The following is a 24,807-nucleotide window of genomic DNA, read 5'->3' as shown; positions in this document are numbered from 1 at the left end:
TGTATGTCCAGTATCACGCCACACCGAAACATGCTAAGCCACCCATCCAAGTGCCGACGTAACAGATGGAGGTAAATAAACCATCAATGATCACTATTCTATTACATACTTTAAAAAACTCTCAATAGAGCAGTTGTCTTCTTTCAAACAGAGAAATATGCAACATACATTACAAACAAAACAGACTGAAAGGAAGGCCTAAGCCCATTCGATGGAGAGGTAAGCGAGACAATTTCTGAACATTCTTTTACCAAAATGCTAAGCATACAACAAAATGTGGTGTGGGTGCAGAAGTTGATTCAAAGGAGGAAGATGATTTGAAAGCTAACATTGAACAAAGGAAAAAACCCTAGATGCAGTTTCAGAAACGGCCAAAAAAATCTTGGAATTTGGGAAGCAAATCATACCTAAATGTCTGCAGAGTTGACTGCGTGCAAAACTATCACTTATTTTTAATTATAGGGTTCAATGCCATTGAAAATACTCTAACCTCTATTACCGTCAAATGCTTTCAATCAAAATGAGATGCCCATTTTTTGTGTAGGTTTAGAATGGTAGAGTGCACGACAATTGAATTAAGTTTTATTTAAACCTAAAAATTAATGAAATCCTGTACTCAACATTGAAATAAGTACTAAGTATTCAATAAAAGCTGCTCAATTCATTTATTTCATGTCTTCCCTTGTGATTGTTGTGAGTTGGTGACCACAAGATAATAAATGCTTTGCCAAAAACATTATCGATAATTTATTAAGCAAAATGCCCAACACAAGGTTAATTTCTATATTTTTTGTTATTAAAAATTCATTTAAACTGCGAGGAAAATTCTATCAGCCAATTGTATTTCAAGAAAAAAAATTAAAGAAATTCTCAAAAATAATGATATTAAAAGAATCATGCTTTAAACTTTAGGATTAGAAATTTTTTCCTTGTTTTGACTAACAAAATTAATATTAAGAAGTGACATGAAAACATTAGTTCCCTCCTTAAGGCAGGGACTAACAAACAATAATATCTAAAGAAACCACTAAATGACTAATAAATACAACTATTTATAACCGTCTACCAAATACTATACGTAATAACTTTTATATACATCACAAAATTACAAATATTTACACCTATCAACCATTTAATAATCTTTTGACTATATTTATCCTTTGTAGGCTCCATAGGACCACTCTAGCCCAAATCGATGGACCACATATGACCCATTGATGGGGTCGTATCTTAAAATTTGTTACATTTAATTTATTTCTAGTTGTGGTAGAACACCAAATGCTATGAGTTAAAAGCAAAATGACAAAAACACATGATGGCATAAAAGCACGGCCATTGCTTAGAGCAAACGCAAACAGAACTACAAGGCACTACTCCAATTTAAAACCATATACTCGCCTTTTTAAAATTAAAATTTATGCTTTGATTTTTCCGTTCCTCAGGTCTTTATATTTTCGACTTCTTTTGAGGGTTTCTCATACATCGCTCTGCTCGATTAAAAATCTTCAATCAAGCGGCGCTTTGTATAAATATTGATCGCTCTGTAAAGAGTTATTTCAATTTTGTTTGTCTGCCATTTCACTCGGATCGATACCCGCGCAGCTATGTCGAACAGTAATCTGCCTCGCAGAATCATAAAGGTTTTTAATCTTTTCTCTGCTCTGCCAAATTTTTACTTTAATTGAGGTTTAATTATTTTGTTATTGGATTCGACTCCTAGACCTAGGGTTCGCATGGAGTTAAGTTTCAGCTGATTCCGTGTTTTAAGTCACCAGGTTTCGACATCGCGACCTGTTTTTTAATTAAATGTTTTTAGCTGACAATTAGGTTGTAGTTGTTCCAGTTTTGACCGATCGTTTGGCTTTAGGCTAGCCTCCTCATTGTTCATGTTGATTATTTTAACCTTCTAAATTGGAATACCCTGGGGTTATATTCAAGGACCTAGGGCTTATATAGTCAAATTCACACAGGACTTTAAGTTGACCTTGTCTGGTCAAGTACATCGAAACCAGAATTGATCGCGTTTTATTGCTTAATATTGTATAAACATCTCTGATGAGGCTGGAACCTGGGATTTTGCTATAACGCTCCATTAGTTGGCAACTGTTATTGCTCTAGGGTTTTGAATTGCAAATTTTTCTAATTTATTTTGTAATCCGCAACGCATTAAGACGTGTTTTGTGGGTTGTAGTCTGGTGCCTTAGCTATAAATTCCTCATAGATTTACCAATTGAGCTCATACCATGGACTAGGTGGCTATATTCTTGCTTTCAGAATCTATTTGCCTTGCCAATGTGCCGGGCTTTGCGCATAATAAGTTTTTTAAGGGATTAAGTGTCTTTTTCGGGGCAAATTTATGGAATTATTGTGTTTATGTAGGTAATTTAGCTTTGAAAATAATTTATAGTTTTAGAATGTGAAAATTGGAAGGCTTGCCTACCAAAAATCGAAATGTGGCTTTGTTTAGATTGACTATATATATATATATATATATATATATATATTCTAGTTCATTAGGAGGAGGCTTGGTCTTGCATGAAAATGTTGTTTACCTTTGTTCAAAGGTTTTTGACCTAGGTGTGTTTAAATATGGTTTGGGCATCTTACAGCTGTCAACTTTTGCTTTTTTGGTTGGTAGTTGTCCTGTTCATGAAAATTTCAGCTTATGTGAGCACTACATATTCACCAAATGTATCCCAGATATTGTTTCTCGTCTTGTGCGTGTACTTTATACCATCAAATTCTCCTGGGATTTGCACCTTGTATTGTTAATTCTGCACACCAAATATATAATTGGGTGTGATATGTTGCTCATTTTACACATATAAACATAAAATTTGAGGATTTGAACCCGGCCTTGCCCATTGAAGTCCTATTGATTCATCACATGAGCTCATTCCATTGTTATCTATAAGTAGATGTATAAAGTAATATTCTTGGGTTCATTTCATCCACTTGAGTTTGAACACTAATGTGATCTATTTTGAAGTAATTATTTTAGTACTACGCTATGATGTTTGATTTTTTTTTTGGCAACTCTTTAACTATCTAAATTGCATATATTTTTACAAATTAATGTCTTCATCCATCCATGTCGACTCTGCTGGATTTCTTATTTGTCTGTTGTGGTTTCAGTGTTTGCTTGGGATGGGTTGGTAAACGTAACCTTTATTTCTTGAATCTTTATATAGTATAAACCATTTGTCGCCTCTCAGTTAAATTTGATAACCTTATGGGAAATTGCTGCTTTGATTTAAATAATAAATCCTCCCAAGTTGACATTTCCTTTATTTATCAGGAACTGGGTTAATAGATAAAGGCTTTTGAGTCACTGTTATGATATTACAGGGCCTTACAAGATTACCATAGTTACTAGGGGCTCGAGGGTGTGATTCCAGGAAGGGTTTGGTGCTTTTGAAACATGGATCTCTCAGTATGGGGTTACTGTAAGTTGCATTATATCTGGCATCAGTACAATTACACTTGCATTCAAACCAGGTCATGACTTGTGTTGTTACAATGTGGAGATTTAGATTCGAGATCTCTTAGTATGGGGTTATTGTGAGCTGCAGTATATCTGGCAACAGTACAACTACACATGCATACCCATCAGGTCATGACTTGTGTTATTGCAATGCGGAGATTCAGACTTCATTCATACTCTTTATTAATGCACTACATAGCCATTACACCACTACCATTTTGACTTTATGGAAAAATAATATATATATTGAAATTAAAATAATATGCACTACCTCTTGGACTCTATGAAAAAAGTATACATATGGAAGTTAAACAAACATTCATAGAAGTTGGGGAAAAGCAAAGTTTAAATGTATTATGTCAACAGTGCAGATGCTTTAAATTCATCCATTGTATTGTTTGTAAAGGTGAAAAAATAACAATTTAGTATTTATTTACCATAAGATTCAATCTTGGATTTTCTGAGATGCGGGGATGGGGTGGGGACAGTGGGGGTTTCTGCTAATTAAAATCATATAACAATAACCATAATTTGCACAAATATGAAATATACAAACTTAATTGGAGAATTGATAAGACAGCTGATTACTGATAATTTAATGTCAACTGTCAAATCATAAATGTTAAAGATAAACCCAAAATGGTTATATAATAGTAGCATTAGTTGAAACTGTACAAAATGTACAAAATTAAATAAAGAATTGAGAACGCAGCCAATATTTGATAATTTAACATCAATCATCAAATCGTAAATGTTAAATGTAAATCAAAATGGTTTATGTCATACTAGCATTACTTGGAATGGGGATTACATTGGCAAACCAAAACCATAAATGAAGTTACATAACAGTGTTTAATTCTTTTGAGTCCAGAATGAGCCTTAGGGGTTGTAGCCACTTCCTGGATGCAGGGGTAGTGTCTTGGGTTTGTTCACTGTTGAGAAACATGGCAAGTTTGAGTGGTGGAGCTGTCCCCCTCTCCCCAGTGTTGCGTTGCAGGACCCAGGGCTTATATTTAGTCAAATTGACACAAGACTCTTGCCTGACATTGTCTGGTAAGGTACATTGAAATGCGAATTGGTTGCTTTCGATTTCTCAATTTTGATAAATCTCTCTGGTGGGTCGGGAACCTGGGGTTTTGCTACAATGCTGCATTAATTTACAACTGCAGTTCATTAACTAGATTCAGGGTTGTGCTATTGCACAAGTATTTTGAATTGTATATTGTTCTAATCCATTTTTTAATCCACAATTCATTAAAATGTGTTTTGTGGATTGTAATCTGGCACCTCAGCTGTGAAGTCCTCATAGATCTGCCACTTGAACTGATACCATGAACTAGTTTGCTATGTTATTACTTTAGTTTTTGTTTGCCTTGCCATTGTGCAGGGCTTTGCCTTCAATAAGTTCTTTCAAGGATTGTCTTTTCATGGTAAATTTATGGAATTATTGTGTTTATGTAGGTAATTTTTTTTGAAAATAATTTATAATTTTGTTATGTGACTTGTTTAGCTTGAAAATAGACATTTTTTCTCTAGTTCATTAAGAGAAGGCATGTGGTATTGCATGAAAATGTTGTTAGCCTCTGTTCTAGTTTGAAAGTGTTTTGAACCTAGGTGTGTTCAAATGTGGTTTGGGCATCTCACAGCTGTCAAAATTTGCCTTTTTTTATTTGTAGCTGCTCTGTTCTAGGAAAATTTCAGCTTATATGAGCACAACATATTTGGCAAATATCCCCCAGAAATTTCTTCTTGTCTTGTTTATTGCATAAGAAGTATGCTATCCCATCAAATTATCCTAGGACATGCACCATGTTTTGTCAAATGAGCACACTGAACATTGGGCAAGGCATGTTGCTCATTTTACACAAACATAAAATTTGAAGATTTGGACCCAGGGTTACACATTGAATTCCTATTGATTCATTACTTGAGCTCACCCCGTTGTTATCTATAACTATAAAAGAATATTTTTGGGTTCATCTTGTCAACTCAAGTTCAACGTGTCTTTAATCTATATTAAAATAATTATTTTACTACTAGGCTATGATGAGCGATATTTTGTTTTGTAACTGCGTAACTATATGAATTGTATATTTTTCTACAAATTAATGTTTTCATCCATCCATGTCAATTCTGCAGGATTTCCTGTTTGTATGTTGTGGCTTCTGTATTTGCTTAGGGTGGGGAAGGGGGATGTGACCTTTAATTTCTGAATCTTTATATGGTATATACTATATACTAATTGTCACCTCTCAGTTAGATCTGATAATCTTATGGCAAGTTGTTTCTTTTGTCTGAAATAATAAATTGTGCCAAGTTTACATTTCCTGTATTTAACAAGAATTGGATTAATATAAAACCTTTTGATTCACTGGTATAATTTTACAGGGCCTTACAAGATTGCCATAGTTACTAGGTTGGTGCTTTTGAAATGTGGGTCCCTCATTATGGGGTTATTGCAAGCCGCAGTACCAACTAGGCTTGCATGTCCGCCAAATCATGACTGGTGTTGTTGCAATGTGGAGATTTAGACTTGACCCACTCTTTTTATAGATGCACCACTTAGTGATTACATGCTACTCCATGCACTTGGAAAAAAATAAAAAATGTATATTTTGAAGTTAAAAAAATATATGGAAAAATTATATATGTTGAAGTAAAACAAATATTCATAGAAGATGGGGAAAAACAATTTTTAATGTAATAATTCAATGGCGCAAATGCTTTAAAATCATAAATTCGTCTGTTACATTATTTATAGAGGTGAAAATGTTGTAATTTAGTCTTTACAATTTACTTATTATAAGATTCATAACCACTGTTTTTCTGAGTTTGTGAGATGAGGGGACGGGGTTTCAGGGATGGCAGAAAACTTCCTTTTAGGCACAGTGGGGGGACCAGTTAATTAAGAATATATACAAATTAATCATAATTTATACAAAATGTACAAACTGAATTGGAGAATTGATAAGACAGCTGATAGTTGGTAAGTCAACATCAATTGCCAAATCATATGTTAAAAATAAATCCAAAATGGTTCATAATGTAGTGGCATTGCTTGGAATTGCACAAAATGTACAAAATTTAAAAAAGAGTTGAGAACACAGTAGATATTTGATAATTTAACATCAATTGTCAAATCATAAATGCTAAGTATATATTAAACTGGTTTATATCATACTAGTATTACATGGAATTGTTTTTTATATTAGAAAACAAAAACTATAAATGGAACTTGATTACATGGGATTTAATCAGGAACACTTTGGAATTTTTTTTTTCATCTGTTGCGGCACAAAATAGTTTTAATTCTTTTTTACTACAGAATGGGCATTTGTGGGTGGTAGCCTCTTGCTGGATTTGGGGGCAGCGTCTTTGGTGCATTCACTGTTAAGACAAATGGCGAGGTTGAGGGGTGGGGCCCCTGCCACAGAGTGCAGATTAAGGCCTTTGAGGCCACAGGAATCTTCATTGTACATGCTGTTTCTGGTGTGAATGTGGGTCCTTCAGAAAAGATTAGGGTTTTTCATTGTTCTTTTAAACCCTTTTTTGTTGATTTTTGTTAAACAGTGACGGCCGGGGAACATCATGACATCCTCAGCATGCGCGTGACAGGTATATTGGGGATGTTGGGCCATCCCCAAAATGTTTCTGTAGTAGAGGGACATCCTTGAAAATGTCTTCCAGTTTGGGGAGGCATCCTGGGGGTGTCTTCTAAAATTTTAATATAATGGGTATGGAAAGGACTGTCTGTCTCTTTTCCCCCATCACCCAAATGTCCTGGGATGTGCAAATGCATGCCCCCTGGTCGCACTGTTAAACTAAGTTTGGAACTTTAAAGTTTAGGTACTTGATTATCTATGTGTAAGGTGAAGTTGCAGCATGGTTGTGTGTATCTAGAGGATAATACTAAATATCCTCATATCCATGAATATTATTTTATGAAACATCAACCTATCTAGGTTGAAAAATCAACCTTAACTCACCTAGGGTGAATTGATCTCACTCGAACAATGATATTTCTTACATATTTAAAACTTTCTTATTTCTACTAAATAGGGTGAAATTTTCAAAGCCTATGGTTATTATTATTTATATTTTTATGATGAACAAACCAAACAAGAGGGAAGAAAGTGAAATATTTTTTTTATTTAAGGTTGTTCTTAATTGATTTTTGATGTACATTGGCTTCTTTATGCTGTCAATTTTTAGCCATTAGAGATATAAGCTTTTATATTGTTGTATTTTTTTGTCATGTTTTTGACAAAATGGTGGCACTTTTGACAGGAAACACAGCGTTTGCTCACTGAGCCAGGTTTGCATCTCTCTGCTTTATTCTTTATATCTTATTTTGAAATTGCAAGGGAGCTTTGGTTTTAACAATAAGTCAGAGTTGTATGCTAAGTTTTTGTTAATCTAGGTTTCTTTATTAGATTGCTAATTTTTGTGTACTCAGCACCTGGTATAAGTGCTTCTGCATCCGAGGATAATTTACGATATTTCAATGTGATGATCCTTGGCCCTGCTCAGTCTCCTTATGAAGGTATTTTTAACAAGACTTCTCAAGTTGACTTAATCAAATTGTGCATTTTCTTTTTTAACTGGATAATAATTTTGTTGCATTTGGATGTCAGCTTGAATGGTGCCTGAAGCAATATTAGATTTATATCTTGTAATAATCTCAACATATATTTCTTTGCAGATTACTTTTATTCTACGAAACCCGGGGACGCGTCCCCTACCTGAAAACCCCCGTCCCAGTCCCGGGGACGTTTCGGGGACTTGGGGACGGCTAGGGGACGTCCCCCCCCGGTCCCCAAATTGTCAAAATTTTGAGGGGACGTCCCCAAAACGGGGGGACGGCTTCCCTAGCTATGGGGGACGTCCGTACGTCCCGGGGACGGCTGGGGACGGATTGGGGATGTCCCAGCCGTCCCGGGGACGGCCAGACGTCCCCCACATCTAGGGCTAGGGAAAAATATTAAAATAAAAAAAGTCGTATTTTCAAATTTTTTTTAATGATGTTTTTTGCGTAATTGAGGGAGTGAAATATCTCATGAAGGGTTTTTTGCCAATAGAAAAATAACACCCGATGCCTATATAAAATAATAAAAGTATTTTTTGCGTAATTGAGGGAGCGCGCAAGGGGCACTGCCCCTTGACCCCGCAAGGGGCGATGCCCCTTGACCCCAAGTTGGGGGCGCTGCCCCCAAACCCCTGTCAAAAAGTATAGGGGGGAACTGCGCTGATGGAAGTAGTGAAAATTTAACCTCCGAGTCTGATTAGGCTCCATTATGTATTTTATTTCTTTAATATCTATTATGATATGCATATTGACAATGTGAATGAAATGAAATTCTGAATTATGAGTGCATATTGAGTATTGAGTCTATTGATAATGTTGTATGTTCGATATTTGCATTCTAAAATGTTTTCATAGTATCATACACATGCTATATCCATGTTTTCATATGAATATAATGTATAGATGCATGCTTTATCCATGTTTTCATATGAACATTTAGAATTTTCCTATATATTTTAAATTTTCCCTATATTTTATACAGCCGTCCCCTTTGCTGTCCCCCCCCCTGTCCCCAAATTTGGCAAAAAAATTTGCCGTCCCGGAAATTCGTCCCCCCGTCCCCCCGTCCCGGAAACTTGGGGTAACGTAGCTTTTATTAGCCGATTATGGTCACTTATTTGGACTTGAGTCTCCAGATTTCCCTTTATCAATTCTGAACAGTGAACCATTATGCATTGAGCTTGTTCAAAACTTTGATATAGCTCATAAATTTCTGTTTATAGAGCTGTTGATAGAGCCGAAGAAGGATACCATCACACATTATCTCTAATAACTAAGCAAATAAATATGTCCGTGGAAGTCGAAAATCTAAATCTAAAAGTATATCATCATCACAGTGTTTTCAACAATGCCTATTGGTTACTCTGTTCACTTTATACTATTGACTTTATGAAAGTGATTGCATGAATTTTATTAGGAGGTAACCTTAAAGAGTTCTACGAATCATTTTTTTTCCGATTGTAAAGAGTATTATTCTTGATTTGAAATATGAAGTTAATGAATGATAGAACAAAAATCCTCAATTTCTTCTTGAGTTTTATTATTCTTTGATGTACTATTTTGCTAAGTTCCTTAAAGAGTTCTACGAGGCATTTTTTTTCCGATTGCAAAGAGTTTTATTCTTGATTTGAAATATGAAGTTAATGAATGATAGAACAAATATCCTCAATTTCTTCTTGAGTTTTATTATTCTTTGAATGTACTATTTTGCTAAGTTTTTGGCTTATGTTGAACATTTGGCTATTTGCTTCTTAATATGATTTGCATACATTTACATTTTATCTCTATTGAGTTAGTGTATGTTTAAATGCAATATGTAATATTGCATTTAAACTTTTGTTTCATTGAGTTTTCTTTCGCCCATTTAAAATTTGGTTTGGACATTAAGAGTTTGCTTTAATCATCTTTGATCCTTTTTGTTAAGTTGTTCAAGTATTTTAACGTAGGAAGAACATATAGGATTTGCCAAGCCTTGGGCAAACACTGTTATTAGTTTGTCAAATGCAATTATTAGGATTCAAAGAGAACAGATCTTCGCAAGCCAACAAATTATGTTGTAAGGTAAAGTTCTAGAATCAGTCTGCAAGACAATTTGCTTTGGACTGCCTTGCATCTTAGGGCTAGATAATGAATGTGGAAGTCAATGATGAAACATCAGGGACTCCCATCTTGGTAAATAGAGTGGGTATGCCTTAAGTTTGCTGACTTGCAACACCCTCTCTTAAAAGTGTTTTTTATATGGACCTACAGACCTGTAGTATATGATTTTAAATTTTAATCTTCTGGTGCAGCAAGACAAAGCAAAAGAAATACCATGTGAGGGAGGGTTATGATGGAAACATTCTCATCAATGGACTGAGGGTGCATTACATGGCATCTCTTCATGCAACATTGATCATTTGGTGATGATTTAATATTGGAATGTATAGATCACTATAAATCAATTAAATGCATTTTGAGGATCCTCGTGGGTTTAATCAGCTATCCATTTTGAGAATGTATTTGTTTCTTAGAGAAGATGCAATATAGATAGACTGATTTATAGACTATGGATAGGTACACTGCTTATTTTTCAAGCATAATTGTATGGGCAAAACCTAGGTTGCTGGTTTGTGTTTGGGCAAAATTTTTTTTGGGGTTGGGTTTGTAGTTGTACATACAAAAACATATAAAAAAAAAATGTACTGCAACAGTAATCGAGTTCAAAATACACCGCTATATTAATAGTCAAATAACATAGCAAAAAACACCACCATATTATAGGCAAACTCGACTGTCATGATATATATTTAAATTCAAAAATAATAATGTCAAGTGTCAACAATCAGCCATCATTGATCAAATATCAAATGAGTTTTGTATATATTTGACAATATTTAATATATATATATATATATATATATAGATCTATCTAACTTTGTTATTTCCTTCAGCTACAATTTGTCTTTATACCTCTATGTGATTGATGTATACTCATGTATGTGATCAAATTAGCCTCTAAATGATGTTATTGTGTCTTTAAGGTTTATTTATTACAGGGTGCATGAAACAAGTTTTTAATCCAAAAAAATCTCCGAATTCTAGGGTTTTTCAAGTCTTTTCCGAGTTTTTGTACCGAGTTTGAGTCCAAGTCCAAAATCAGCTTGCCGAGTCTGAGTCTGTAACTATGGTCTAGCCACAAATCAATTATAGGCACCTCAAATCGGGGAGAGAGAGAGAGAGAGAGACCTTAACACAATTCTTTTTTATTTTTATAAATGTTCACATTCACTGCCTTTTCCTAGCATAGTGTGGATGAATTTATGTTTTCTTTCTTTTTAACTAGAAATGTGGTGGACAACACACTAAATGCTAGAGACTTAAAAGTGTTACGATAGCAACGGACTAAATTAAAGGGAATGAACAAAATAAAACATATGATACTGCAATCACGATATTGAAATTAATTGTAATTTACAGAAAAGTAGGAATCTCTGAGGAGGGATGCCAAGCTACAACACTGATAATTGTGCTTGGATAACAATTATAGCTAGCTATGTCTAGTATTTTAAAATTTTAACAGAATAAATGATTTGCACTGTAACCCGAAAACCATGTGACAATTCACAAATACAGTAAATAATGGGGTTTCCAAAAATTTCAGAATTTTATACATTTGACCAATTTTTGGATTGTTTGAGGCATTTGTTTAGCAGTCACAATGTGTAGTGCTAAAATGTATGCCAAAGAAACCATTTTAGAGGGTTGATGCCGGATCATCTTGGGGTAGTGCAATCTTGCAACACCCAAACATGATTATGTACTTCACAGGCATAAAAGGAACATTTTTTATCAACGATCATGTTGAACACAAAAGGCGAAGGTTCATTCTATTATCATATGGAAATGAAAAGGCATCATATGGAAGTGAAGAGTTGGTCCAAATGTGAAGAGACAAGATGAAGTGTAGAAGTGAAGAGTTGGCCCAAATGTGAAGATTCAGCTTGAATGTGAAGAGACAAGATGAAGTGTAGAAGTGAAGAGTTGGCCCAAATGTGAAGATTGCAGTCACAATGTGTAGTGCTAAAATGTATGTCAAAGAAACCATTTTAGAGGGTTGATGCCGGATCATCTTGGGGTAGTGCAATCTTGCAACACCCAAACATGATTATGTACTTCACAGGCATAAAAGGAGCATTTTTTATCAACGACCATGTTGAACACAAAAGGCGAAGGTTCATTCTATTATCATATGGAAATGAAAAGGCATCATATGGAAGTGAAGAGTTGGTCCAAATGTGAAGAGACAAGATGAAGTGTAGAAGTGAAGAGTTGGCCCAAATGTGAAGATTCAGCTTGAATGTGAAGAGGCAAGAGATGAAGTGTTGGGAAACCAATCTTTACATTTGTTTTTCAAAAGGGGGCTTCTTGGAAAGGAATTAGAGAGGTTTCTCTTTGGTAGAGCAAGACATGTGGAGAAGGTGCAAAAGCTCAATTTGGATTTTGTAAAGAGAGTTCAATTGAATGAATGCAAGGTTTTGTTGTATTGGAGGCCTGTCATAATTTTAAAAAAAATTGTTGCTGCTGCTCATGGTTCCTTGCTGTCTTTAAATCTGAATCAAACCATAGAATTTTGTGTATTCATGGTACATCAGTAATATGTGTTTTGGCTGTAATAACAAGGCCACCATTAATTCAATTCCTCATCGATTACTGCTTCATTAATCTAAAGTTTTCTGACATTTTAAAGAAGTTGTGCCAGCCACCCAGCAAATTTACCTAGTTTTTCAGTATTTTACCAAAGTTTTTCCTGAACTGCCTCCTGGATCAAGAAATATACTTTGATTACTTCAAATTAATGTTTGATTCTGAGGGCGAGAGTCCTTTTGAACTAAACGAAAATTGAAATTAATATTTTATGATTCAGTCTTGGCTCTATGAATGGTACTTATTTGAAATTGATATGTGGTCCTTAGCTGTCAAGTGCAGGGAGTTTCTAGAAAGGAATTCACCTTAGAAGATAAACTTTTTAGTCCTCTGAGATCTCTTTTTAAAACAGAGTAAATCGATGTATTAGTCTGGACTTCGATCACTCTTGTAATTGGTTGGTCTTGAACAAAATTTGATCCCTGTTTTAAAAGGTTGTTGTGTTAATAAACTCTATGTAAACTGATAATGTAATTTAAGTTAGCATATTTTTTATTAAGATAACACACTCATTATCTGAATGCGAGCTTTTCTGTGCTGGAATTGAAGAGCTGATTAAATTAATTTAATCATTTACTTATTCCTTATTTTTTTTTTACATTTTTGGTCTTACTGGCTTGGCATTTCCCTTTTCAATACGAGTTATGAATTATGGATTTTATGACTGATTTTCTCCTAGTCTTGTGTTCATTTTTCTTATGATTGTACTCCTGTTATGATGGACTTTGTCCAATCTGAGAATGTCTATCTTGTGTTAATTACCAATGTGCAGGGGGTTGTTTCAAGTTGGAATTATTTTTGCCTGAAGAGTATCCAATGGCAGCGCCAAAGGTGAGATTTACTATAATTGTTGAATTCTTTTGAATGACAGATTCAAATGGCGAAGAATTTTGTTGCACCAGTGGTCTTGCATTGACAGCTTATGATTCATGTGAAATGAGGTTTATGATATATATTTTTTCTAAATTTTTTGTCAATAACAGGTTCGCTTTCTGACGAAGATTTACCACCCCAACATTGACAAGGTGACCTATTGTTTAATCTCCATAATTGTATTTTTGATTATTCCAGCTTATTACCTTAACAGAACTAACCAAATGTGTCCTGTACAGCTTGGTCGCATATGCCTGGATATTCTGAAGGACAAGTGGAGTCCTGCTCTTCAAATTCGAACTGTTCTTCTGAGGTTTGTGTATTTAAAATTGTAAATGTTTGGAACTTGTAGCATCCAAAATCCTTTTGTTCGTGTAATTTAATTACCAAGCTGCTACTATATTTCACTATCTTTATATATTCCTTATGTCCACTTGGTCAGCATACAAGCATTGTTGAGTGCACCAAACCCAGACGATCCACTCTCTGAGAACATTGCAAAGCACTGGAAATCAAATGAAACTGAGGCTGTGGAAACAGGTGAAGATTTGCACTATTGGTCTATAATTTTTCTATAAATTTTCAGTCGCTATGATGTTATTCTATTTGCATTATTTGTTTCTCTCTATGGCTGGATAGAATTCAATGAAATGGCATGATTTCTGAATTATATGGATATCTGTGTATTACAGCAAAAGAATGGACAAGGCTGTATGCAAGTGGGGCTTGACATTCTATAATAATTCTCTCCATATTACAATTGTAACATGTAAGTTACAAGCTTGCATATTTGATAGCCTCACTGAACATTCTTTTCCGTTGTTCTTACATTTCAGGAGATGATTTTTTTCATGGAATGGGTATTTGATTATTAGTCTAGCTCTCTGCATAGCGTTGTTGTTGCAAGATGCAGGTAGCAAAGAAACCTTTCATATGCAATGCATAAATATGTATTTAAATTTTAAATTATTAGGGGGTATCAATGTTTTCTGTAAAGCTGGCTGAAGGATTTCTTTATGAGAAGAGGATGTTTGAAGGGAATCCCAAGGAGAGATGTTGGCTATAATGTTTCATGCAAAAAATGGAATCATATATCATGGACACTTTCAGAAATTTGAAGCCTAGAGAAGTTGTCCCAGTGCTTAATTTTTTTTTAATTTTTTTTATATGTTTTCCGCATTCTTTAGAATACTTTCATCCTACCCTTTGACTCCCTTGAGTTGAATTGTTACCCATGGACATTGTTTTTGCAGGGCAGAATTGGTGCATCTGAACTAGTAGAATAAGGCTCTTTTCAAAATGTTTTACCCCACAGAATGTGTGGATTATCCTTGAACCTTTCTTCAACTGTCTTCTGTATCTGTTCTGCTTCTTTTCTTTTTTTCCAATTCTACTACATGGATTGAGGATGAGCATGAGCATGGCTTAGATTGCAACATGAACCATACAAACTGAATCAATTTAGTTCTTTGTAAACCATATTCAGACCAGTTGGTTTTCTTTTCCTTCTACTTAAACTATGTTAATTCATGGGAAGTCTTAAAATGTCCTTCCTGTCATGGTAGGTGTTATTTATTGAGTTCGTACATTTTAAAGAAAAAGATTTTTTATCAATGTGACTACTAACTCTTTGCATGAAATGCTTTGGTTCTGCAGGCACAATATTTTTTTTTTTCCATTTCAAATCTAGGCATCCTTCTACATCTTTCCCAATCTGTGCTTATTTAGTTCTTTTTGAGTTTGATTTTAAATGTGTGATAAGTTCCCTAAGAATCACCCCAAAGTGTTTATTGCTTTACTTTGTTCATTATCTAATGGTTTCTAGCCCTTCCCCCATACTAACTGAATCAAAATGCTTAGAGGTGCTTGTGTGATTTATGAGTCCTCTTGCCTTGTGGTCTTTCAACAATATTTGAGTTAAAAGGTCATAGACTATCTCACAAGGTTCAAGTTCGAGTTTGTGTTTGACAACAATGAAATTCGGATGAATTTCACCAAGGGGAAAAAGTTTGAAAAAAAATTTGTGATTAAAATTGCCGTGTAAATTTGAATTTTAAAAAAATTCTTAGATCCATAAAAATAAAACAAAATTTTTATTAAATTTGAATACATTATAATATATCAAAGAACATTATAATATAATTTATTTAAATATAATTAATAAATAAATACCAAATGTAAATTTTTCTATATTAAATAATAAATATATTAAATTTATATGTTAAATAATAAATATATTATAATAAAAATTAAAATCAAAGTATTAAAAAAATTAAAAATTAAAATATCAGCTGCATTCAAACTATGGTTGATTATAGGAGTGAAAATTATAGAATGAATTCAAATAGGAGATATTTGTTATGATTCTTTGAATGTAAGTTGCTTGCTTCAGAAATTCGAGTTACTAAATAATTTAATTATAGAATATTATTTGTAAACAAATTGTGTTGTTGGCATTGTTATTTTGGGCAAAAATCAGGTACACACCAATAGGGGACATTGAAGAAACTTTCTTCAAAGAACTACACAAAATTATTGAAGATAGATGGAACAAAAAGGCCACTCTCCTACATTATCTCACCTTTGCATTGAGGCCCAAATATTAGTGCTGAGGTCCTTTTTGTGTCAAAAAGAATTGCTCTATATAGAGATGCCAAAGTTAGCGAAGGGTACGAGGTAGCATTTCATAGACTATAAATTGATCCTTACATGTAGGATTTAGTAAGGATTGAGTTCATGAGTTTTGTTTGCTCGAACGACTTTATGGATGCTCTTCATGGCAAGTATAAGGTAGGTCATGCTCATAGTTATAATTTAAATTTTATAACTCTTTAATTTTGTCTTAATAGGTTGTTAGTTCATTTGGATCTGAGAGGAATTGGAGCACATATTCCATTATACACTATTTAATTTAAGGTGTATGTATAATTTCACATGTGGTTATGATGCCTTTCTAAATTACTTTGTTAGTGATGAAACCACTCTAAGCATCTGATATGAGAGTTGGGAGGACTGTTTTGACCTTGTGTGCTTGTGTTTTAGCAAGGGTTTTGTATTGTGTGTTGCATAGAGAGATTTGGTGAAAATTGGTGAAAGATTTTGGGGAAGCCTTTTTTGGAATGAGTGCTAGGAAAGTTCAATTTAGAGTTTCAAAATTTTTCTTGTATTTCCTTGACTCATTGCAAGCCTCTACTGCTTCATGTCCAACAATATGCCAACATTTTTGAAAGAATGTTGTGGAGGATCCATCAGGGCCAAGGGCCTTGTAAGGCTGGATTTTTATCAAGGTCAGCTTAGTTTTGTCTTTCTTGAATAGTGCCATTAGCATCTAATAAACTCCTTTTGTTTTCCCAAATGAGAAGCATCATTGTTGTCGCATAGGCTAGAGGAGAACAAGCTTGCTTTATTTTTTATTGCTTCAGGTCTAAGAGCATGGTCCTCCTAGAGGATAAAATAGCGGTTGTCTTGTTCTAAATATCTTGGACTTTTGTTGAGTAATGAAAAACATTGGAGTTTTTGCCTCCGTGTTTTGCAAGCTCAGCTAGGAGGGCTTTCTATTTTGTGAAATGATCTTGATATGTGCCACCATCCATTAATTCATTTAGAGAGTGCAGCTAAGACTCAACTCTTTCCTTCTCTGTGAAGATGTTTTTTGAAGATATGGTTGTTCTACTCCTTTATCTTGGCTTTTAGGGCAGTCAACTTTTTCACCTTGGCAAAAATCTTTCCATTACATGGGGGGAGGTCTCCCAGCAGCCTTTTACCTATTATATATTGGGACCATATACGTTGAAGAGAATACAAGTTTAGATTGGAGGAGAAGCAAGTAAAACCTGGAATAATTGCCAATTACCACAAGATGCTCAGGTTTCTAGAGGACCCTAGGGCTGAGGTGAAGTTATCTTGTCATTTAGTACCATTTTTGAGTGAGCTTCCTTGCATCTTCAATGTTTACTTTAGATTCTTGGAGTAGGATAATGTCTGGTGTCTGCAGATCTAACATTCCATGATAAGATTTTCATTGTGCCTTTGAGGAGCCCTTCCTCATTTGCTTTACTTTTTGTTTGCCAAAATTTAGGATGGATGGAGACCAAATTTGATCTCTTCTAAGGTGACTTCCTCCCTTGTTTTCTCGCTTCATGTGATAGGGCCACACACAGCCTTTCTTTTCTTTGTGTCATGTTGAGAAATAGTGCAGGTAGTGTTAGAGATGAACTTCTCCTTGTCTTCATTCCATTCAATCATTTCTTCTTGCAAGACCCACATTGAATGAGTTTGATTACCCAGCTATTTTTTATGTGGGTTCTTAGCCTAGTGAAAGGGACTAGAGCTGGGATCTGCCTTGCACTTAAATGGTAGTTGGGAAGGGAAGAGGACCTTATTATATCCAAAGAGGGTAGGACCATGGTTTTCTCTATCCACACATGGGGGATTAAGCCCAACTTACGGTTATGTAGAGTTTCTTTGGCATTTTTGACTTCCTTGGGGGCTTGGTTTTTCAATTGGAAGAGAAATGAGATCTAGATTTGCAAACTCCATGTAAGGATGGGAGGAATTCAACTTCAATAAAGGTGGAATTCAAATGAGGATTTTTGGTATGTGGCATAAACCCTAGAATGATCTCCAACTGAAGTCAGTGTCTCCTGTACCATCTCTATAAAACTCTACTATGCTCTACTGCTTTCCTTGGAGCTGAAAGTGATCTGAAAATTGTGGGCTTAATCTTGGTGAGGCCTTCTCCCTATGGTGTCCCGTTTCCACTTGGTAATGATATTTGGCTATGGAGGGCCTGTTGTGCCATGATATCTGTCCCACTGAGCCGTGAAATCGGATGTATTGCCTTCCCAGTTCTTTTGACTGGTCTCCACTGCATCCTTTCTTTGCCATTGTTCGTCGAATTCTCTTTGCTTAATGCCATAGTTATGGTTTACAACCTAATTTTACTCTATTAAAAATATGATTTTGTTTAATATTAAATTTAATTATATAAAACTATATAGTAATTAATTATAAAGTAATTCTGATTCAAATATTTAAATCTTCTACTTTGTTAAAATGGAATGGTCCTGTTGTCAAGTGTTTCAAAGGAGTTTTATAAAGAAAGCATGAGCTGTGAATGAGAAGGTGGAACAGCGGCAGCTAATTTAAACTGGTCATTCCTATCTCTGTCTCCACCATGCACTAATTTTAACTGTGAATGGGGAGAAGATAAATAAGTAAATGGCTCCCCACGTTCTTTCTTCTTGCTTTGCCACTACTTTTCCATGTGTATGTAGTGATTTGGTGCATGGTTTCAAAGAGTCAGCTCAAGCAGTTATACCTTCATGAGATGGGATCAAATGAAACACAATTTGCAGGATTACATCATGGAAAGTATACCAGAAGATGATTTGTGTGCATGAAAATATTGCAGAGTGATGATGGACATTAAAAAGAATGTGGGGTTGAGACAGAAGAGCATGGGGATGGTAAAGATATTTCCTGGTTAGTTTGAGGGCACGAAATAGTGATCTTGCAGTTAAAATTTTCAGTGCTGTGGGTGGTCTTCAACCCGGGAAATGTTGCAGGTGGTGGTTTCTTTCCAAGTGCTGATATATAGTCATGAGGTCATGAATGGAGAAAGAGAATATTGGAGGTAAGTAGCATTGTAAAGGAAACTTAGTATCTTTTTGGAAAAAGCTACAGGGTCTCCTGGGTTGGATCCATGGCCATACCTGGCTGGAACTGTTCCATTGGGTACAGTGACAACAGCCAAAGCAGGGGGATCCGAAAACATAATTTTCTCAAAGCTAAACGGATAACCACTTCTAAATGACTTTTTCATTCCTCATCTTTCTTCTCTTGCAGGAATGTCATGCCTTTTTAAAATCAGTTCAGGAATTGAAAATTTTAGGACTTCAAATTCTTCTATTGGTTTTGTAAAGGTATGACCACTTGTAGATCATAGTTCATCTTTCTTTTTTGCCAGGAATGTTATACCTTTGAAAAATCAATTGAAGAATTTAAAATATAAAATATCAAGGAAGCTGACTCCCTTTATAAGCAAATTCAAAAGATTAAACAACAATTTGAAGTAATGGTCCAGAGTTGAAAAACAATTCAACAATTCATAATCTGTAGTACATTGAAGAATTTTTATTGGGCTGCTATAAGTACTTGTGTTTTTAGATGCTATCATATTTTGTGACTGTCATATGCATAATTTCATATCTTCCATAAACAATTTTTTTATGTTATCTGACAACCTTTTACTCACTAAAACTCACCGACCTTGCTGAACATGCATGTAACTGTAGTGGGTAACTCCACTAGTAGGTTGAGAAGTGAGTGATAATGAACTCTTTGACAGTCTTTTTACTCAAAAGTGCTTTTGAGGGAGGAAGCTTTTTGATTCTCTAAAATATTCTTGATGCGTTTGACTCACCCACTATACAGTTGGGGTGGGGGAGGCAGGAGGGAGATGGTCTCTCCCAAATGAGGTAAGAGTACTTACTTGGTCTCCTCCTGGCTATAACTCAGATCAGGTAGTACTCATTAAAGGCTTCATTAGAAGTTTTAGAATCTAGAGTACATTAATAATTTGTAAAACTCGTATATGTTCAGTTCCCTCTTTTTAGAGGGAATGAAATTTTATAGTTGATCAGAGCTTAAGGTTGGACCCAGAGATGGAAGATAAGGATTGTTTATATTTTGTGCTTGTGTTATATTTTTATATATCTCGCCTTTCTATAGTGTCTTTGAAGTATCTACTTAGTTGTACTCCTACTCATTCAATCTTTTAGCTGTATACCATAGTTTTATCTCACCATTTCAATCTTTTGGTTGTACTTTTGCTCATTCAAGTAATTTGTAGTCTGTCATCATGATCATCAGCTAGATTTTTGCTATATTTCTAATATATTCATCATGTATTAGTTATCAATATATGTATCTGTGTGGATTCTAATTTATTTGATTGCCATGCTTCAAGCTGTTACAGAGGCTTTTGGAAGAGTGCACTGTGTACCGGGTCTCTATTTTATGTGAACAAGATTTGGTGTTCGTTATCCTGTTGCAGAAATCTTAAACTTTTAATACAATCAAGCAAAAATCTGATTGTGTTCATGAGTTTTAATTTAGTGGTTAGTTGGTTCTGGAGCCTTTTGATCTGGATTCTGCATATAGAACTTGTTCTACTTCACATTTTCAATGGTACATCTATCAAGGTTCCACTTGTAATGAATTTCCTTATTCTTGTCTGGACACCTGTTACATTCCACTTATAGACAAAGAAATACATTAATGATCATGGCTTGATAAATGAACAATATTGACTTGAATGTAGTCATAAATTGCAGGTTGCACCTGGACAGGTTCTAAACTTATGAATTGCAGTGCAGTTATGTATTAATGTAAGATTTTGGATGGTTGGAATCTTATAAGCAAAATCTTTTTTTCTTTCAATATTGTAACATAGTATCATATTGGTGCAATTGGGGCAGAGATTGTCTAATTCGTCTTGCATGTCTGTTAGTAATGCATCATTTCTATGTTACTTCTGAATGTTGCACTTTGGTCTTGTTGTAGGGTAACTATGCTAGTTTTTTTTAATTTGGGATTTGTGTCTAATGTCTCCAATATTAGAACAAAGGTGCCATAAAGTAACTCTATTCTCTGGTTTTATGTCTCGTTCTAGAATTGTCATAACTGAAACAGCAGCCTTTTTTTTTGAATGTCAAACTCATTTTATTTAATGAGACACTGTAAGGCCAAGTACTGTACAATGTAGAAATTGCTACCAATGGCTATTATCTTACGTACTGTGAACGTTTGTAGTTATTGTGAATTGAAGATAGCAGAACCAAAAAAAGATAAATGGTCTATTTCAAGTTGGTTTATATGATAGGGCATTAAGATATACGAGTATATTTTGCTTAATATCAGTGTAAATATGGTCAAATCACTCACGTATTGGAGCAAAAACATTATGGTCATCTACGCCTATGCTCATAAATGGAATTTGATTGTCAAATCAGATATTCTTCCCAAAAATTAACAAATCTAGCTGAGTAGGGTATCTTTAAAACATCTGCATTTGAAATTTTACTATTTTTTAACACTAATAGAAGATAAGAGGTGTTTTGGAATTCTATCTATTTACAAATGTGATGTAACCTATTTAACTCATTTTTTGGCACATTTGACTGTGGGGTCATGTCTGATATTCAACATCAAATTCATTGTTAAGTCTTCGCGAAAAATTCAGAGTTTTGAATCTAGAACCCATCAACATGGCTATGGCATTACCACCAAGTGACCTTTGACTCGAACCCTTATTTTGTTACCGTATGTAATTCAATTTCACTTGTCTTCTCACTGAATACCATATTTGCCAAATTTGTATTGAATGTGATATTAATGTGTCAACCTACGTGAGGCACCAAATTTTATTGGATGGATACAATTTTTTTTTGTACCAGTCTACGTTATCATAGTAAAATGTGGCGATAAGAAACGCTTTATGAATTGGGCGATTCTTCAGAAATCTAAACTCAGTCTCCCGTTGATTTATATTTTCTAAGATTGAGTCAATGGTTAAAGTGAAGAAAATTTATAATTTTTTTTGGAATGGTGTGCATCATAGGCAGTCAAATTATTATTATATTTGCATTAGTATTCAAGAAATTAATATTTTTTTAATGTTTATTAAGTCAAATAGTGGGACTAACTTGGCTATTCCAGTGAGAATCTAAAATTCTCTGTTTCATTCTCATGCACAAGATGTTTAGGAATGATGTGAAAAAGATTCAAATAAACACAAACATGGGAGATACCATGAAGCTTAGGCAATACATTTTGTATAGCAAATAAGAAAACAAGATGAAAAACAACTTAATTGGAAACAACTAAATTGGTATGTGTATGTAACTTATTGAATTGGCGTGGAGCCAACTTGATTGAAAATAATGTTACACAATATGTGGCCTTGGGTGAAAGTTATAGTTAGATGCAACTACCCGTTCTAATTAAATTTTTGTGTAGAACTTTGGTGTGCATTTCTCTGAGTGAACCTCGTAATGCCTAGTGTAATTAGGAGATATAATGAATGAATTGCTTTTAATAATGTCCATGAGGCCAAATTACCTATGGGACCCACAATAGTAAACAAAGAAATACATGCAAAGTTCAAAACGTTGTGCTTGCTAAACTTCCTTTTCCTTTTGCATCTTGTGTAACTTGATTAGGAAATTTGCCAACTCATGTTATCTTTTCCTCTTGAAACAAGTTGTTGAAGATGTCCTTGTAAGTTGGACACTCCAAGATGTAATGCCATGTTATCTCCACCATTCCTTGAGTGCAATATATACATTTTCTATCTGCCCACTCCTTTTTAGATATTATCCATCTTCTGGTTTTGCATTTAAGTTGATGTGCGCTGGTTCTTATTTGAGCAATTAACATTTTTGCTTTCCATTTTATTTTCATTCATATGTAATTCTTTGGCATATGGTCATGTGTTGGATTGAAATGTTTGATATGGTATTCATTTTTCCTCTCGAATTGTCTTGTCAACATGCTTTCCCTAAATTTTTCTTGCATGTATTTTTTTATTTCCTTATTGTTATTTGGGTCTTATACTAATATCCTATTTATTCATCCATTAATGTTCATCCATGTACTCTTCTTTCTCTTTAGTTTCTCTTTCATTGCCATTTTTGGCCAACGATGTATCTCCATGTTTTCTAATCTTCTTAGATAACTTAGCAATTGGAACATAGCTGTTGCTTCAATTGAAAAAGCCCCTACAATTGCTAGAACAATTTCATATGGTATAGATGATTTGATTTTGAGGCTATTTGTGATTACATGTTTTTGTAATCTCTTTATCTACCTCCATTTTCTTTTTGAAGTAGAGTTGCCCTAAACCTCACAACTGTTTAGTACCACTGGAATTGCAAGAAGGCTAAAAAGAGTTTTCTTAGTTTTCCAATCCTATAGCTCAGATCGTCTACATCTATTATGCAATGAGTATAAGACTTTCCATCCTCTTTGAATCCTTTTTGTTGTAGAAGTCAAGGCAAGGTATTTATATTCATTGACCACTTGTAAGAGGCTACCTTAAAAACAAATTTCTTGTGAACCTTCTTTCTCTTAAAAGTAAAGATCATGACCTTAGTTTTGCTAGTGTTCACTTGCATCCCTACCTCATGGCAAAAAAGTTATGGAGCCTTGAATGTTCTTTCAAATTTAGTGTTGTTTTTGCCATTAAAATAAAACCATTGGCATATAGAATTAGTTTTATTACTCAAATAAAGTAGGACATAATGGGTAGCCTTGTTTGACCCTAATGTCACTTCGAGAGTATTTAGATAATCCGTATTTGGTTCAGATTTTGGCCCAAACTTGGTCGTACAACCTACTACAACCCTATAATTGAAATTTCTAATTCTTCCATTCTACTCTACGGTTTGCTTCTAGTTACCATGTCAAAAGCTTTCTTGAAATCAACAAAGTAGCAAAAAACATTCTTTCCTTGTTTGTTCCAAACCTTTTCAATCAAGTGTCCGAGTGTAATGCAATGGTCGATGATAGGATACTTGAAATGTTATCGTACAAAGTATTTTGTTGAAGACAATCGAATATGTAAGAAACCAATAGGTACTGATATAGTGCATGTGAATTTGAATTGGCACTCACATCATCATCGTGAGTCATATTGAGGTAGTTTAAGAACTACAATTGTTGTAGAGAAATACTTAATTGTTTTTTGGTCTTACATTAATTCAGCGTTGATAAAAAAACCCTATGCCGACAAGTACTTAATGGCTATCCAAATGTTTGACATAGTCGCTATCATAACAACTTATTCATATTTGACTGCTACCTGATATCTAGTGAATTCCAAGTTGAGTCACATCTCTAATGTATTGAAGAATGCGATTGGTAGTTACATAGATCTGGATATAACACTATGGAGCATAATATTTGATTGTTTTGGAATTTTTTAAAATCCCAGGAGATGGTGAGGCAAGCCCTTGTTAGTCATCTCAAATGAATACTGGCGTTTGACTTTTATTTTGCAAATTAGAGTAGGCAAGTTTCCAAATAACTATAATATCATCAACAAATAAATAATGATAAGGGATACTCATATATGCCAATGACGACAGCTTCTCCATCTTCCTCTTGTGGTGAAGAC

General features: G+C 34.4%; 1 protein-coding gene across 2 annotated transcripts; it reads left to right on the top strand.

The window, feature by feature from the left end:
- Nucleotides 1–1,318: 1,318 nt before the first annotated feature.
- Nucleotides 1,319–21,071, top strand: LOC131061347 (ubiquitin-conjugating enzyme E2 36). 2 transcript variants are annotated; one of them, XM_057994993.1, is made up of 9 exons: nt 1,319–1,640; nt 7,772–7,799; nt 7,941–8,027; nt 13,528–13,586; nt 13,739–13,780; nt 13,868–13,941; nt 14,071–14,168; nt 14,321–14,397; nt 20,599–21,071. In XM_057994993.1, the coding sequence occupies exons 1-8, from the start codon at nt 1,605–1,607 to the stop codon at nt 14,356–14,358; spliced, it is 462 nt and encodes a 153-aa protein (XP_057850976.1). In that variant the 5' UTR covers nt 1,319–1,604; the 3' UTR covers nt 14,359–14,397; nt 20,599–21,071. The 2 variants fall into 2 exon arrangements, with proteins under 2 accessions (XP_057850976.1, XP_057850975.1); XM_057994992.2 differs by having other exon boundaries at nt 1,376–1,640; nt 20,608–21,071.
- The last annotated feature ends 3,736 nt before the right edge of the window (nt 21,072–24,807 follow it).

Source organism: Cryptomeria japonica, chromosome 11 (assembly GCF_030272615.1).
Source record: "Cryptomeria japonica chromosome 11, Sugi_1.0, whole genome shotgun sequence".
NCBI classification, from domain to species: domain Eukaryota; kingdom Viridiplantae; phylum Streptophyta; class Pinopsida; order Cupressales; family Cupressaceae; genus Cryptomeria; species Cryptomeria japonica.
The sequence above is the reverse complement of the archived record's forward strand: the minus strand, read 5'-3'. Positions and strand labels throughout refer to the sequence as shown.